Here is a 15,289-nt window from a genome sequence, read left to right on the forward strand (position 1 = left end):
GGGCGACACGCAGTACAGACGAGGGGGCGACACGCAGTACAGACGAGGGGGCGACACGCAGTACAGACGAGGGGGCGACACGCAGTACAGACGAGGGGGCGACACGCAGTACAGACGAGGGGGCGACACGCAGTACAGATGAGGGGATAACAGGGTCTGTAAGGAACACCGATGCTGAGGGGACGACACGCAGTGCAGATGAGGGGACGACACGCAGTACAGAGGAGGGGGCGACACGCAGTACAGAGGAGGGGGCGACACGCAGTACAGAGGAGGGGGCGACACGCAGTACAGAGGAGGGGGCGACACGCAGTACAGAGGAGGGGGCGACACGCAGTACAGAGGAGGGGGCGACACGCAGTACAGATGAGGGGGCGACACGCAGTACAGATGAGGGGGCGACACGCAGTACAGATGAGGGGATAACAGGGTCTGTAAGGAACACCGACGCTGAGGGGGCGACACGCAGTACAGACGAGGGGGTGACACGCAGTACAGACGAGGGGGCGACATGCAGTACAGACGAGGGGGCGACATGCAGTACAGACGAGGGGGCGACACGCAGTACAGATGAGAGGGCGACACGCAGTACAGATGAGGGGGCGACACGCAGTACAGACGAGGGGGCGACACGCAGTACAGACGAGGGGGCGACACGCAGTACAGACGAGGGGGCGACACGCAGTACAGACGAGGGGGCGACACGCAGTACAGACGAGGGGGCGACACGCAGTACAGACGAGGGGGCGACACGCAGTACAGACGAGGGGGCGACACGCAGTACAGACGAGGGGGCGACACGCAGTACAGACGAGGGGGCGACACGCAGTACAGACGAGGGGGCGACACGCAGTACAGACGAGGGGGCGACACGCAGTACAGATGAGGGGATAACAGGGTCTGTAAGGAACACCGATGCTGAGGGGACGACACGCAGTGCAGATGAGGGGACGACACGCAGTACAGAGGAGGGGGCGACACGCAGTACAGAGGAGGGGGCGACACGCAGTACAGAGGAGGGGGCGACACGCAGTACAGAGGAGGGGGCGACACGCAGTACAGAGGAGGGGGCGACACGCAGTACAGAGGAGGGGGCGACACGCAGTACAGAGGAGGGGGCGACACGCAGTACAGAGGAGGGGGCGACACGCAGTACAGAGGAGGGGGCGACACGCAGTACAGACGAGGGGGCGACACGCAGTACAGACGAGGGGGCGACACGCAGTACAGACGAGGGGGCGACACGCAGTACAGACGAGGGGGCGACACGCAGTACAGATGAGGGGATAACAGGGTCTGTAAGGAACACCGATGCTGAGGGGACGACACGCAGTGCAGATGAGGGGACGACACGCAGTACAGAGGAGGGGGCGACACGCAGTACAGAGGAGGGGGCGACACGCAGTACAGAGGAGGGGGCGACACGCAGTACAGAGGAGGGGGCGACACGCAGTACAGAGGAGGGGGCGACACGCAGTACAGAGGAGGGGGCGACACGCAGTACAGAGGAGGGGGCGACACGCAGTACAGAGGAGGGGGCGACACGCAGTACAGAGGAGGGGGCGACACGCAGTACAGAGGAGGGGGCGACACGCAGTACAGAGGAGGGGGCGACACGCAGTACAGATGAGGGGGCGACACGCAGTACAGATGAGGGGGCGACGCGCAGTACAGACGAGGGGGTGACGCGCAGTGCAGATGAGGGGCCGACCTCCAGTGCCGGCCTATGTCCTGCTCTCTGGCTATACACTATATTCACCTGCCATTAAAGCGTTCCCGGAGTACACCTAACCCTTCTCTCGCCATTTCTGCCCTCATTGTTGTATATTAGTCCTATATGCTTTTTAAAGTATATTAGTAATAGTGAATTTTTAGGGGTCTATTTTTTTCCGTTTGGTTGTCAAGTTGATGAGACTCCATCTACATACATTTATGCTTTGGTGTTTTCTTGTTGCCTTCTCACGACGCTGCTGCCTATTGTCCTGTAGACCATCTCAGCCTTGTGCAGGTCTATAATTTTGTCCCTGGTGTCCTTAGACAGCTCTTTGGTCTTGGCCATGGTGGAGAGGTTGGAGTGTGTTTGATTGTGTGGACAGGTGTCTATTATACAGGTAACGAGTTCAAACAGGTGCAATTAATACAGGTAATGAGTGCAGAGTAGGAGGCTTCTTACAGAAAAACTGACAGGTCTGAGAGAGGCAGAATTCTTGCTGGTTGGTTGGTGATCAAATACTTATTTCATGTAATAAAATGCTAATTAATTATGCAACAATCCTACAATGGGATTTTCTGGATTTTACTTTTAGATTGAGTTCCCCACAGGTGAAGTGACCGACCATAAAGATTACAGACCTCTCCAGTCTTTCTAGGGGGGGAAACTTGCAAAATCGACAGTGGATCAAATACTTATTCCCCCACTGTACATTACACTGATCCTGTATTGTACTCCAGAGCTGCACTCACTATTCTGCTGTGTTATATGATATGAGTGGATCCTTCCATCTTTCAGGGGTGGCGCAGGGCTCTAATTTCACTCAGGAGATGTCTTCTGCGGGGCTGAGCGCCGTTCTCACTGAGGTAAGTGCCGGGCGGTGGGAAGGGTCTGCAGGGTCTTCTGCTCCACAGTACGGAGGTGACGCTCTGCAGGGTCCGGCAGGGGATGATGTTTGTTGTCGTTTTGGAACAGCTGCAGATCCACAGTTTGGGAGACACTATTTGAGCAGAACAGGTTCACCATTCAGGGGGTCCTGGGATATTCTCCGGGTCATCAGTGAGGGGTGAGAGTGGCTATTAATGGGGGCCATCATAGAGGAAGGTGCTGGGGCACATTCATGGAACCATTGTTGGGTGCTGAAATAGAGTGTCCCTTCTGAGGACCATCATTGATTTGGTAGAGGAGCTACTCCTGGGGAATATCATGGGGGGTAAGAGATGGTACTCCTTGGGAATATCATGGGGGATAAGAGATGGTACTCCTGTGGAATATCATGGGGGGTAAGAGATGGTACTCCTGGGGACCATCATGGGGGGTAAGAGATGCTACTCCTGGGGAATATCATGGGGGGTAAGAGATGGTACTCCTGTGGAATATCATGGGGGGTAAGAGATGGTACTCCTGGGGAACATCATGGGGGGTAAGAGATGCTACTCCTGGGGAATATCATGGGGGGTAAGAGATGCTACTCCTGGGGAATATCATGGGGGGTAAGAGATGCTACTCCTGGGGAATATCATGGGGGATAAGAGATGCTACTCCTGGAGAATATCATGGGGGGTAAGAGATGGTACTCCTGGGGAATATCATGGGGGGTAAGAGATGCTACTCCAGGGGAATATCATGGGGGGTAAGAGATGGTACTCCTGGGGAATATCATGGGGGGTAAGAGATGGTACTCCTGGGGACCATCATGGGAGGTAAGAGATGCTACTTCTGGGGAATATCATGGGGGGTAAGAGATGCTCCTCCTGGGGAATATCATGGGGGGTAAGAGATGCTACTCCTGGGGAACATCATGGGGGGTAAGAGATGCTACTCCTGGTGACCATCATGGGGGGTAAGAGATGCTACTCCTGGGGAATATCATGGGGGTAAGAGATGGTACTCCTGGGGAAAATCATGGGGGGTAAGAGATGCTACTTCTGGGGAATATCATGGGGGGTAAGAGATGCTCCTCCTGGGGAATATCATGGGGGGTAAGAGATACTACTCCTGGGGAACATCATGGGGGGTAAGAGATGCTACTTCTGGGGAATATCATGGGGGGTAAGAGATGCTCCTCCTGGGGAATATCATGGGGGGTAAGAGATGCTCCTCCTGGGGAATATCATGGGGGGTAAGAGATGCTACTCCTGGGGAATATCATGGGGGTAAGAGATGGTACTCCTGGGGAACATCATGGGGGGTAAGAGATGCTACTTCTGGGGAATATCATGGGGGGTAAGAGATGCTCCTCCTGGGGAATATCATGGGGGGTAAGAGATACTACTCCTGGGGACCATCATGGGAGGTAAGAGATGCTACTTCTGGGGAATATCATGGGGGGTAAGAGATGCTCCTCCTGGGGAATATCATGGGGGGTAAGAGATACTACTCCTGGGGAACATCATGGGGGGTAAGAGATGCTACTCCTGGTGACCATCATGGGGGGTAAGAGATGCTACTCCTGGGGAATATCATGGGGGTAAGAGATGGTACTTCTGGGGAATATCATGGGGGGTAAGAGATGCTACTCCTGGGGAACATCATGGGGGGTTAGAGATGCTACTCCAGGGGAATATCATGGGGGGTAAGAGATGGTACTCCTGGGGACCATCATGGGGGGTAAGAGATGCTACTCCTGGGGAACATCATGGGGGGTTAGAGATGCTACTCCAGGGGAATATCATGGGGGGTAAGAGATGCTACTCCTGGGGAATATCATGGGGGGTAAGAGATGCTACTCCTGGGGAATATCATGGGGGGTAAGAGATGCTACTCCTGGGAACCATCATGGGGGGTAAGAGATGCTACTCCTGGGGAACATCATGGGGGGTTAGAGATGCTACTCCAGGGGAATATCATGGGGGGTAAGAGATGCTACTCCTGGGGAATATCATGGGGGGTAAGAGATGCTACTCCTGGTGACCATCATGGGGGGTAAGAGATGCTACTCCTGGGGAATATCATGGGGGGTAAGAGATGCTACTCCAGGGGAATATCATGGGGGGTAAGAGATGCTACTCCTGGGGAATATCATGGGGGGTAAGAGATGCTACTCCTGGGGAATATCATGGGGGGTAAGAGATGCTACTCCTGGTGACCATCATGGGGGGTAAGAGATGCTACTCCTGGGGAATATCATGGGGGGTAAGAGATGCTACTCCTGGGGAATATCATGGGGGGTAAGAGATGCTACTCCTGGTGACCATCATGGGGGGTAAGAGATGCTACTCCTGGGGAATATCATGGGGGGTAAGAGATGCTACTCCTGGGGACCATCATGGGGGGTAAGAGATGCTACTCCTGGGGAATATCATGGGGGGTAAGAGATGCTACTCCTGGGGAATATCATGGGGGGTAAGAGATGGTACTCCTGGGGAATATCATGGGGGTAAGAGATGGTACTCCAGGGGAATATCATGGGGGGTAAGAGATGGTACTCCAGGGGACCATCATGGGGGGTAAGAGATGCTACTCCTGGGGAATATCATGGGGGTAAGAGATGGTACTCCTGGGGAATATCATGGGGGGTAAGAGATGCTACTCCTGGGGAATATCATGGGGGGTAAGAGATGGTACTCCTGGGGAATATCATGGGGGGTAAGAGATGGTACTCCTGGGGAATATCATGGGGGGTAAGAGATGCTACTCCTGGGGAATATCATGGGGGGTAAGAGATGGTACTCCTGGGGAACATCATGGGGGGTAAGAGATGCTACTCCTGGGGAATATCATGGGGGGTAAGAGATGGTACTCCTGGGGAATATCATGGGGGGTAAGAGATGGTACTCCTGGGGAATATCATGGGGGGTAAGAGATGGTACTCCTGGGGAATATCATGGGGGGTAAGAGATGGTACTCCTGGGGAATATCATGGGGGGTAAGAGATGGTACTCCTGGGGAATATCATGGGGGGTAAGAGATGGTACTCCTGTGGAACATCATGGAGGGTAAGAGATGGTACTCCTGGAGAATATCATGGGGGGTAAGAGATGGTACTCCTGGGGAATATCATGGGGGGTAAGAGATGGTACTCCTGGGGAATATCATGGGGGGTAAGAGATGGTACTCCTGGGGAATATCATGGGGGGTAAGAGATGGTACTCCTGGGGAATATCATGGGGGGTAAGAGATGGTACTCCTGGGGAATATCATGGGGGGTAAGAGATGGTACTCCTGGGGAACATCATGGGGGGTAAGAGATGCTACTCCTGGGGAATATCATGGGGGGTAAGAGATGCTACTCCTGGGGAATATCATGGGGGTAAGAGATGGTACTCCAGGGGAATATCATGGGGGGTAAGAGATGGTACTCCAGGGGACCATCATGGGGGGTAAGAGATGCTACTCCTGGGGAATATCATGGGGGGTAAGAGATGCTACTCCTGGGGAATATCATGGGGGTAAGAGATGCTACTCCTGGGGAATATCATGGGGGGTAAGAGATGCTACTCCTGGGGAATATCATGGGGGGTAAGAGATGGTACTCCTGGGGAATATCATGGGGGGTAAGAGATGGTACTCCTGGGGAACATCATGGGGGGTAAGAGATGGTACTCCTGTGGAACATCATGGAGGGTAAGAGATGGTACTCCTGGAGAATATCATGGGGGGTAAGAGATGCTACTCCTGGGGAATATCATGGGGGGTAAGAGATGGTACTCCTGGGGAATATCATGGGGGGTAAGAGATGGTACTCCTGGGGAACATCATGGGGGGTAAGAGATGCTACTCCTGGGGACCATCATGGGGGGTAAGAGATGCTACTCCTGGGGAATATCATGGGGGGTAAGAGATGCTACTCCTGGGGAATATCATGGGGGGTAAGAGATGCTACTCCTGGGGAACATCATGGGGGGTAAGAGATGCTACTCCTGGGGACCATCATTGATTTGGTAGAGGAGCTACTCCTGGGGAATATCATGGGGGGTAAGAGATGCTACTCCTGGGGAATATCATGGGGGGTAAGAGATGGTACTCCTGGGGAATATCATGGGGGTAAGAGATGGTACTCCAGGGGAATATCATGGGGGGTAAGAGATGGTACTCCAGGGGACCATCATGGGGGGTAAGAGATGCTACTCCTGGGGAATATCATGGGGGTAAGAGATGGTACTCCTGGGGAATATCATGGGGGTAAGAGATGGTACTCCAGGGGACCATCATGGGGGGTAAGAGATGGTACTCCTGGGGAATATCATGGGGGGTAAGAGATGCTACTCCTGGGGAATATCATGGGGGGTAAGAGATGCTACTCCTGGGGAATATCATGGGGGGTAAGAGATGCTACTCCTGGGGAATATCATGGGGGGTAAGAGATGGTACTCCTGGGGAATATCATGGGGGGTAAGAGATGGTACTCCTGTGGAACATCATGGAGGGTAAGAGATGGTACTCCTGGAGAATATCATGGGGGGTAAGAGATGGTACTCCTGGGGAATATCATGGGGGGTAAGAGATGGTACTCCTGGGGAATATCATGGGGGGTAAGAGATGCTACTCCTGGGGAATATCATGGGGGGTAAGAGATGGTACTCCTGGGGAATATCATGGGGGGTAAGAGATGGTACTCCTGGGGAACATCATGGGGGGTAAGAGATGCTACTCCTGGGGAACATCATGGGGGGTAAGAGATGCTACTCCTGGGGACCATCATGGGGGGTAAGAGATGCTACTCCTGTGGACCATCATGGGGGGTAAGAGATGCTACTCCTGGAGAATATCATGGGGGGTAAGAGATGCTACTCCTGGGGAATATCATGGGGGGTAAGAGATGCTACTCCTGGGGAATATCATGGGGGGTAAGAGATGCTACTCCTGGGGAATATCATGGAGGGGAAGAGATGGTACTCCAGGGGACCATCATGGGGGGTAAGAGATGGTACTCCAGGGGACCATCATGGGGGGTAAGAGATGCTACTCCTGTGGAACATCATGGGGGGTAAGAGATGCTACTCCTGGGGAATATCTTGGGGGGTAAGAGATGCTACTCCTGGGGACCATCATGGGGGGTAAGAGATGGTACTCCTGGGGACCATCATGGGGGGTAAGAGATGCTACTCCTGTGGAACATCATGGGGGGTAAGAGATGCTACTCCTGGGGAATATCTTGGGGGGTAAGAGATGCTACTCCTGGGGAATATCATGGGGGGTAAGAGATGGTACTCCTGGGGAACATCATGGGGGGTAAGAGATGCTACTCCTAGGGAACATCATGGGGGGTAAGAGATGGTACTCCTGGGGAACATCATGGGGGGTAAGAGATGCTACTCCTGGGGAATATCATGGGGGGTAAGAGATGCTACTCCTGGGGAATATCATGGGGGGTAAGAGATGGTACTCCTGGGGAATATCATGGGGGGTAAGAGATGGTACTCCTGGGGACCATCATGAGGGGTAAGAGATGGTACTCCTGGGGACCATCATGGGGGTTAAGAGATGGTACTCCTAGGGAACATCATGGGGGGTAAGAGATGGTACTCCTGGGGAACATCATGGGGGGTAAGAGATGCTACTCCAGGGGAATATCATGGGGGGTAAGAGATGGTACTCCTAGGGAACATCATGGGGGGTAAGAGATGCTACTCCAGGGGAATATCATGGGGGGTAAGAGATGCTACTCCAGGGGAACATCATGGGGGGTAAGAGATGGTACTCCTGGGGAATATCATGGGGGGTAAGAGATGCTACTCCTGTGGAACATCATGGGGGGTAAGAGATGCTACTCCTGTGGAACATCATGGGGGGTAAGAGATGCTACTCCTGGGGAATATCTTGGGGGGTAAGAGATGCTACTCCTGGGGAATATCATGGGGGGTAAGAGATGGTACTCCTGGGGAACATCATGGGGGGTAAGAGATGGTACTCCTGGGGAACATCATGGGGGGTAAGAGATGGTACTCCTGGGGAACATCATGGGGGGTAAGAGATGGTACTCCTGGGGAACATCATGGGGGGTAAGAGATGCTACTCCTGGGGAACATCATGGGGGGTAAGAGATGCTACTCCTGGGGAATATCATGGGGGGTAAGAGATGCTACTCCTGGGGAATATCATGGGGGGTAAGAGATGCTACTCCTGGGGACCATCATGGGGGGTAAGAGATGGTACTCCTGGGGACCATCATGGGGGGTAAGAGATGGTACTCCTGGGGACCATCATGGGGGGTAAGAGATGGTACTCCTGGGGACCATCATGGGGGGTAAGAGATGGTACTCCTGGGGAACATCATGGGAGGTAAGAGATGCTACTCCTGGGGAACATCATGGGGGGTAAGAGATGGTACTCCTGGGGAATATCATGGGGGGTAAGAGATGCTACTCCTGGGGAACATCATGGGAGGTAAGAGATGCTACTCCTGGGGAACATCATGGTGGGTAAGAGATGCTACTCCTGGGGAATATCATGGGGGGTATGAGATGCTACTCCAGGGAAACATCATGGGGGGTAAGAGATGCTACTCCTGGAGAATATCATGGGGGGTAAGAGATGCTACTCCTGGGGAATATCATGGGGGGTAAGAGATGCTACTCCTGGGGAATATCATGGGGGGTAAGAGATGCTACTCCTGGAGAATATCATGGGGGGTAAGAGATGGTACTCCTGGGGAACATCATGGGGGGTAAGAGATGCTACTCCTGGAGAATATCATGGGGGGTAAGAGATGCTACTCCTGGAGAATATCATGGGGGGTAAGAGATGCTACTCCTGGGGAATATCATGGGGGGTAAGAGATGCTACTCCTGGGGAACATCATGGGGGGTAAGAGATGGTACTCCTGGGGAATATCATGGGGGGTAAGAGATGGTACTCCTGTGGAACATCATGGGGGGTAAGAGATGGTACTCCAGGGGAACATCATGGGGGGGTAAGAGATGCTCCTCCTGGGGAACATCATGGGGGGTAAGAGATGGTACTCCTGGGGAATATCATGGGGGGTAAGAGATGGTACTCCTGGGGAATATCATGCGGGGTAAGAGATGGTACTCCTGGGGAATATCATGGGGGGTAAGAGATGGTACTCCTGGGGAACATCATGGGGGGTAAGAGATGCTCCTCCTGGGGAACATCATGGGGGGTAAGGGATGCTCCTCCTGGGGAATATCATGGGGGGTAAGAGATGGTACTCCTGTGGAACATCATGGGGGTAAGAGATGGTACTCCTGTGGACCATCATGGGGGGTAAGAGATGCTCCTCCTGGGGAACATCATGGGGGGTTAGAGATGCTCCTCCTGGGGAACATCATGGGGGGTAAGAGATGGTACTCCTGGGGAATATCATGGGGGGTAAGAGATGCTCCTCCTGGGGAACATCATGGGGGGTAAGAGATGGTACTCCTGGGGAACATCATGGGGGGTAAGAGATGGTACTCCTGTGGAACATCATTGGGGGGTAAGAGATGGTACTCCTGTGGAACATCATGGGGGGTAAGAGATGGTACTCCTGTGGACCATCTTGGGGGGTAAGAGATGCTACTCCAGGGGAACATCATGGGGGGTAAGAGATGCTCCTCCTGTGGAACATCATGGGGGGTAAGAGATGGTACTCCTGGGGAACATCATGGGGGGTAAGAGATGGTACTCCTGGGGAATATCATGGGGGGTAAGAGATGGTACTCCTGTGGACCATCATGGGGGTAAGAGATGCTACTCCTGGGGACCATCATGGGGGTAAGAGATGCTACTCCAGGGGAATATCATGGGGGGTAAGAGATGCTACTCCAGGGGAACATCATGGGGGGTAAGAGATGGTACTCCTGGGGAATATCATGGGGGGTAAGAGATGGTACTTCTGGGGAATATCATGGGGGGTAAGAGATGGTACTCCTGGGGAATATCAAGAAAGGACCTGGAAACCATCTGCAGTGACTTTGAAGACTTAGGCAAGAAAGTGAAAGAATTGGGAGCGCAGGTGGTCTTCTCATCCATCCTCCCAGTGGATGGCCATGGAACAATGAGGTGGAATAAGATTCTACAGGTGAACAACTGGCTACGTCGATGGTGCCGTCAACAAGGATTTGGATTTCTGGATCACGGGATGAATTACCTATACGATGGACTACTTGCTAGAGATGGGGTGCACCTTACGAAGACTGGAAAACATGTATTTGGAAGTCGCCTTGCTACACTCATCAGAAGAGCTTTATACCAGAACAATGTGGGAAGGGAAGCAAAAGGCCAGAAAAAGCCATACAGCTGACAAATACTATTGAGATCTCTGCTACTGGATGTGGAAAGGAAGAACAAAGACAAAACAATCTAAATAATAAAAATATGGGAGGAAGAGAAACCAATCACAAACTAAAATGTTTTATACAAATGCACAAAGCATGGGCAACAAACAAGGAGAATTGGAACTACTAATGCAGGAAAAGGAATATGATGTCATTGGAATCACTGAAACTTGGTGGGACGATACACATGATTGGAATAAAAGGCTGAAAGGATACAACTTATTTGCAAGAAACAGACTTGATAAACGAGGAGGAGGTGTTGCATTGTATGTTAGAAAAGCGAATATCTGCACAGAGATTGAAGCTTCAGAGACTGGGAGTTCTGTGGAAACTGTTTGGGTAAGAATACAAGGAGAGAACAACGGAAAGGACACCATTGTAGGCATTTACTACAGGCCACCTGGGCAAGCTGAAGATATGGATGAACTCTTTATGCATCAAATGACCAAGTTCTCCAAAAAATATGACGTAGTGGTCATGGGAGATTTCAACTATCCAGACATTTGTTGGGAATCTCTCTCAAGTAAAACTAACAGGTCAAGCAAATTCTTATCCTCTCTTGCTGACAACTTTATCTTCCAAAAGGTAGGGGAGAAAACAAGGGGATCTGCTACTTTGGATCTAATCCTTATAAACAGGGAGGAAATGGTTGAGGAGGTAAAGGTGGCTGGGACCCTAGGAGGCAGCGATCATGCTATTATAGAATTTTGGATAACTAGAGGAGGAAGACATGTGAAGACTCAAACTTCAAGGTTAGATTTTAGAAAGGCAGATTTTAAGAGACTCAGAAAGAGAATAGGAGGGATCCAATGGCTGGATGTCCTTAAGGACAAAAATGTCCAGGAAGGATGGGAAATTTTTAAAAATGAGATTCTCAAAGCACAATCGTTAACAATCCCGAAAAGTAGGAAGAATGGGAAGCATTTAAGGAAACCAGGATGGATGAACACAGAACTTAAACACATGCTAAAAAGAAAGAAAGAAATGTTTATTAAATGGAAAGAGGGAGGCATATCTAAAGAAGATTATAATGCAGTCTGCAGATCCTGCAGGGCATGTATCAGGTTAGCTAAAGCTGACAATGAATTAAGGCTTGGAAGAGATGTCAAAAGCAATAAAAAAGGATTTTGGGGGTATGTCAAAAGTAAAAGAAAAGTCAAAGATGCTATAGGATTTTTACAGGATGAAAATGGAGAAATGGTAAGAGAGGATGTTGAGAAGGCCGAACTTTTTAATTCCTATTTTGCATCTGTTTTCTCTCAGAAAGAAAATGTAACATCAACTGATTTTCACTGTCCTTTTAAAGGAATAGAAGAATCCAAGTTATCTGTAAACAGAAAGATTGTGAGGGAATATTTAGCTAACATAAATGACTTCAAGTCTCCAGGTCCAGATGAATTACACCCCAGAGTACTGAAGGAGATCGTAGAAGAAATTTTAGAACCACTCTCCATAATCTTTGAAAATTCTTGGAGAACAGGAGAAGTCCCAGAAGACTGGAGAAGAGCAAATGTTGTTCCTATCTTCAAAAAGGGGAAGAAGGTGGACGCAGGGAACTATAGGCCGGTGAGTCTGACTTCTATACCAGGAAAGATCTTTGAACAAATTATTAAACAACATATATGTAAGTACATGGATAAGAATGAAGTGATTAACCAGAGTCAGCATGGGTTTGTAACTAACAAGTCATGTCAGACTAACTTAATTTCCTTCTATGACAGAATCACTGACTGGGTGGATCAGGGAAATGCTGTAGATATAGTATATCTTGACTTCAGCAAAGCATTTGACAAAGTATCTCACACCATCCTTATTGAAAAAATGACCAAGTATGCAATGGACCAGGCAACTGTTAGGTGGATTCATAACTGGTTTAGTGATCGGACTCAAAGGGTGGTTGTAAATGGCTTCACATCCAGCTGGATGAATGTCTCAAGTGGGGTACCACAGGGCTCCGTCCTGGGACCTGTATTGTTCAACATCTTTATCAATGATTTAGATGAAGGAATTGAGGGTAAACTGATTAAATTTGCTGTTGACACAAAGCTAGGAGGGATAGCTAATACTAGAGAAGAGAGAGAGAGGATTCAAAAAGACCTAAATAACTGGAGCAGTGGGCAGCAACCAACAGAATGGTTTATAACAGGGAAAAATGCAAAGTACTACATCTGGGCAATAAAAATGAAAAAAGCATCTACAGAATGGGAGGAATAGAGCTAAGCAACAGTACATGTGAAAAAGACTTAGGTATACTAATAGATCATAGACTGAACATGAGTCAACAGTGTGATGCAGCAGCAAAAAAGGCAAATACAATTCTGGGATGTATTAACAGAAGCATACAGTCTAGATCACGTGAAGTCATTATCGGTCTTTACTCCTCTTTGGTCAGACCTCATCTGGAATACTGTGTACAGTTTTGGGCACCACATTTTAAAAAAGACATCGACAAACTGGAGCAAGTTCAGAGAAGAGCGACCAGAATGGTGACCGGTCTGCAAACCATGTCCTATGAGGAACGGTTGCAGGATTTGGGAATGTTTAGCTTGCAAAAAAGAAGACTGAGAGGAGACTTAATAGCTGTCTACAAATATGTCAAGGGCTGTCACATTGTAGAAGGATCATCTTTATTCTCATTTGCACAAGGAAAGACTAGAAGCAATGGGATGAAACTAAATGGGAGGAGACACAGATTAGATATTAGAAAAAACTTTTTGACAGTTAGGGTGATTAATGAGTGGAACAGGCTGCCACGAGAGGTGGTGAGTTCCCCTTCAATGGACGTCTTCAAACAGAGGCTGGACAGACATCTGTCTGAGATGATCTAGTGAATCCTGCTTTGAGCAGGGGGTTGGACCAGATGACCCAGGAGGTCCCTTCCAACTCTACCATTCTATGATTCTATTCTATGATTCTATGATTCTATGATTCTATGATTCTATGATCATGGGGGGTAAGAGATGCTACTCCTGTGGACCATCATGGGGGGTAAGAGATGCTACTCCTGTGGAATATCATGGGGGGTAAGAGATGCTACTCCTGGGGAATATCATGGGGGGTAAGAGATGCTACTCCTGGGGACCATCATGGGGGGTAAGAGATGCTACTCCTGGGGAATATCATGGGGGGTAAGAGATGCTACTCCTGTGGACCATCATGGGGGGTAAGAGATGCTACTCCTGTGGAATATCATGGGGGGTAAGAGATGCTACTCCTGGGGAACATCATGGGGGGTAAGAGATGGTACTCCTGGGGAATATCATGGGGGGTAAGAGATGGTACTCCTGGGGAATATCATGGGGGGTAAGAGATGGTACTCCTGGGGAATATCATGGGGGTAAGAGATGCTACTCCTGGGGACCATCATGGGGGGTAAGAGATGGTACTCCTGGGGAATATCATGGGGGGTAAGAGATGCTACTCCTGGGGAACATCATGGGGGGTAAGAGATGCTACTCCTGTGGAACATCATGGGGGGTAAGAGATGCTACTCCAAGGGAACATCATGGGGGGTAAGAGATGCTACTCCTGGGGAACATCATGGGGGGTAAGAGATGGTACTCCTGGGGAATATCATGGGGGGTAAGAGATGGTACTCCTGGGGAATATCATGGGGGGTAAGAGATGGTACTCCTGGGGAATATCATGGGGGTAAGAGATGCTACTCCTGGGGACCATCATGGGGGGTAAGAGATGGTACTCCTGGGGAATATCATGGGGGGTAAGAGATGCTACTCCTGGGGAACATCATGGGGGGTAAGAGATGCTACTCCTGTGGAACATCATGGGGGGTAAGAGATGCTACTCCAAGGGAACATCATGGGGGGTAAGAGATGCTACTCCTGTGGAACATCATGGGGGGTAAGAGATGCTACTCCTGGGGAACATCATGGGGGGTAAGAGATGCTACTCCTGTGGACCATCATGGGGGGTAAGAGATGCTACTCCTGGGGAATATCATGGGGGGTAAGAGATGGTACTCCTTGGGAACATCATGGGGGGTAAGAGATGCTACTCCTGTGGACCATCATGGGGGGTAAGAGATGCTACTCCTGGGGAACATCATGGGGGGTAAGAGATGCTACTCCAGGGGAATATCATGGGGGGTAAGAGATGCTACTCCAGGGGAATATCATGGGGGGTAAGAGATGCTACTCCAGGGGAATATCATGGGGGGTAAGAGATGGTACTCATGGGGAATATCATGGGGGGTAAGAGATGCTACTCCTGGGGAATATCATGGGGGGTAAGAGATGCTACTCCTGGGGAACATCATGGGGGGTAAGAGATGCTACTCCTGTGGACCATCATGGGGGGTAAGAGATGCTACTCCTGTGGACCATCATGGGGGGTAAGA

At 50.5% G+C, this 15,289-nt stretch overlaps 1 protein-coding gene across 2 annotated transcripts in view; it reads left to right on the forward strand.

Moving 5' to 3' along the window:
- ITGAL (integrin subunit alpha L) overlaps window positions 1-15,289 on the forward strand; it is a 246,993-nt gene that overhangs the window by 126,264 nt on the left and 105,440 nt on the right. For both annotated transcript variants that reach the window (XM_073649043.1, XM_073649044.1), the window contains exon 10: window positions 2,510-2,577. In XM_073649043.1, coding sequence (XP_073505144.1) covers window positions 2,510-2,577 — 68 coding nt within the window. The remainder of the gene's footprint in view (window positions 1-2,509; window positions 2,578-15,289) is intronic.

Source organism: Phyllobates terribilis, unplaced genomic scaffold (assembly GCF_046119375.1).
Source record: "Phyllobates terribilis strain yellow unplaced genomic scaffold, ASM4611937v1 Scaffold_9__5_contigs__length_417890890, whole genome shotgun sequence".
In the NCBI taxonomy this organism is placed as follows: Eukaryota; Metazoa; Chordata; class Amphibia; order Anura; family Dendrobatidae; genus Phyllobates; species Phyllobates terribilis.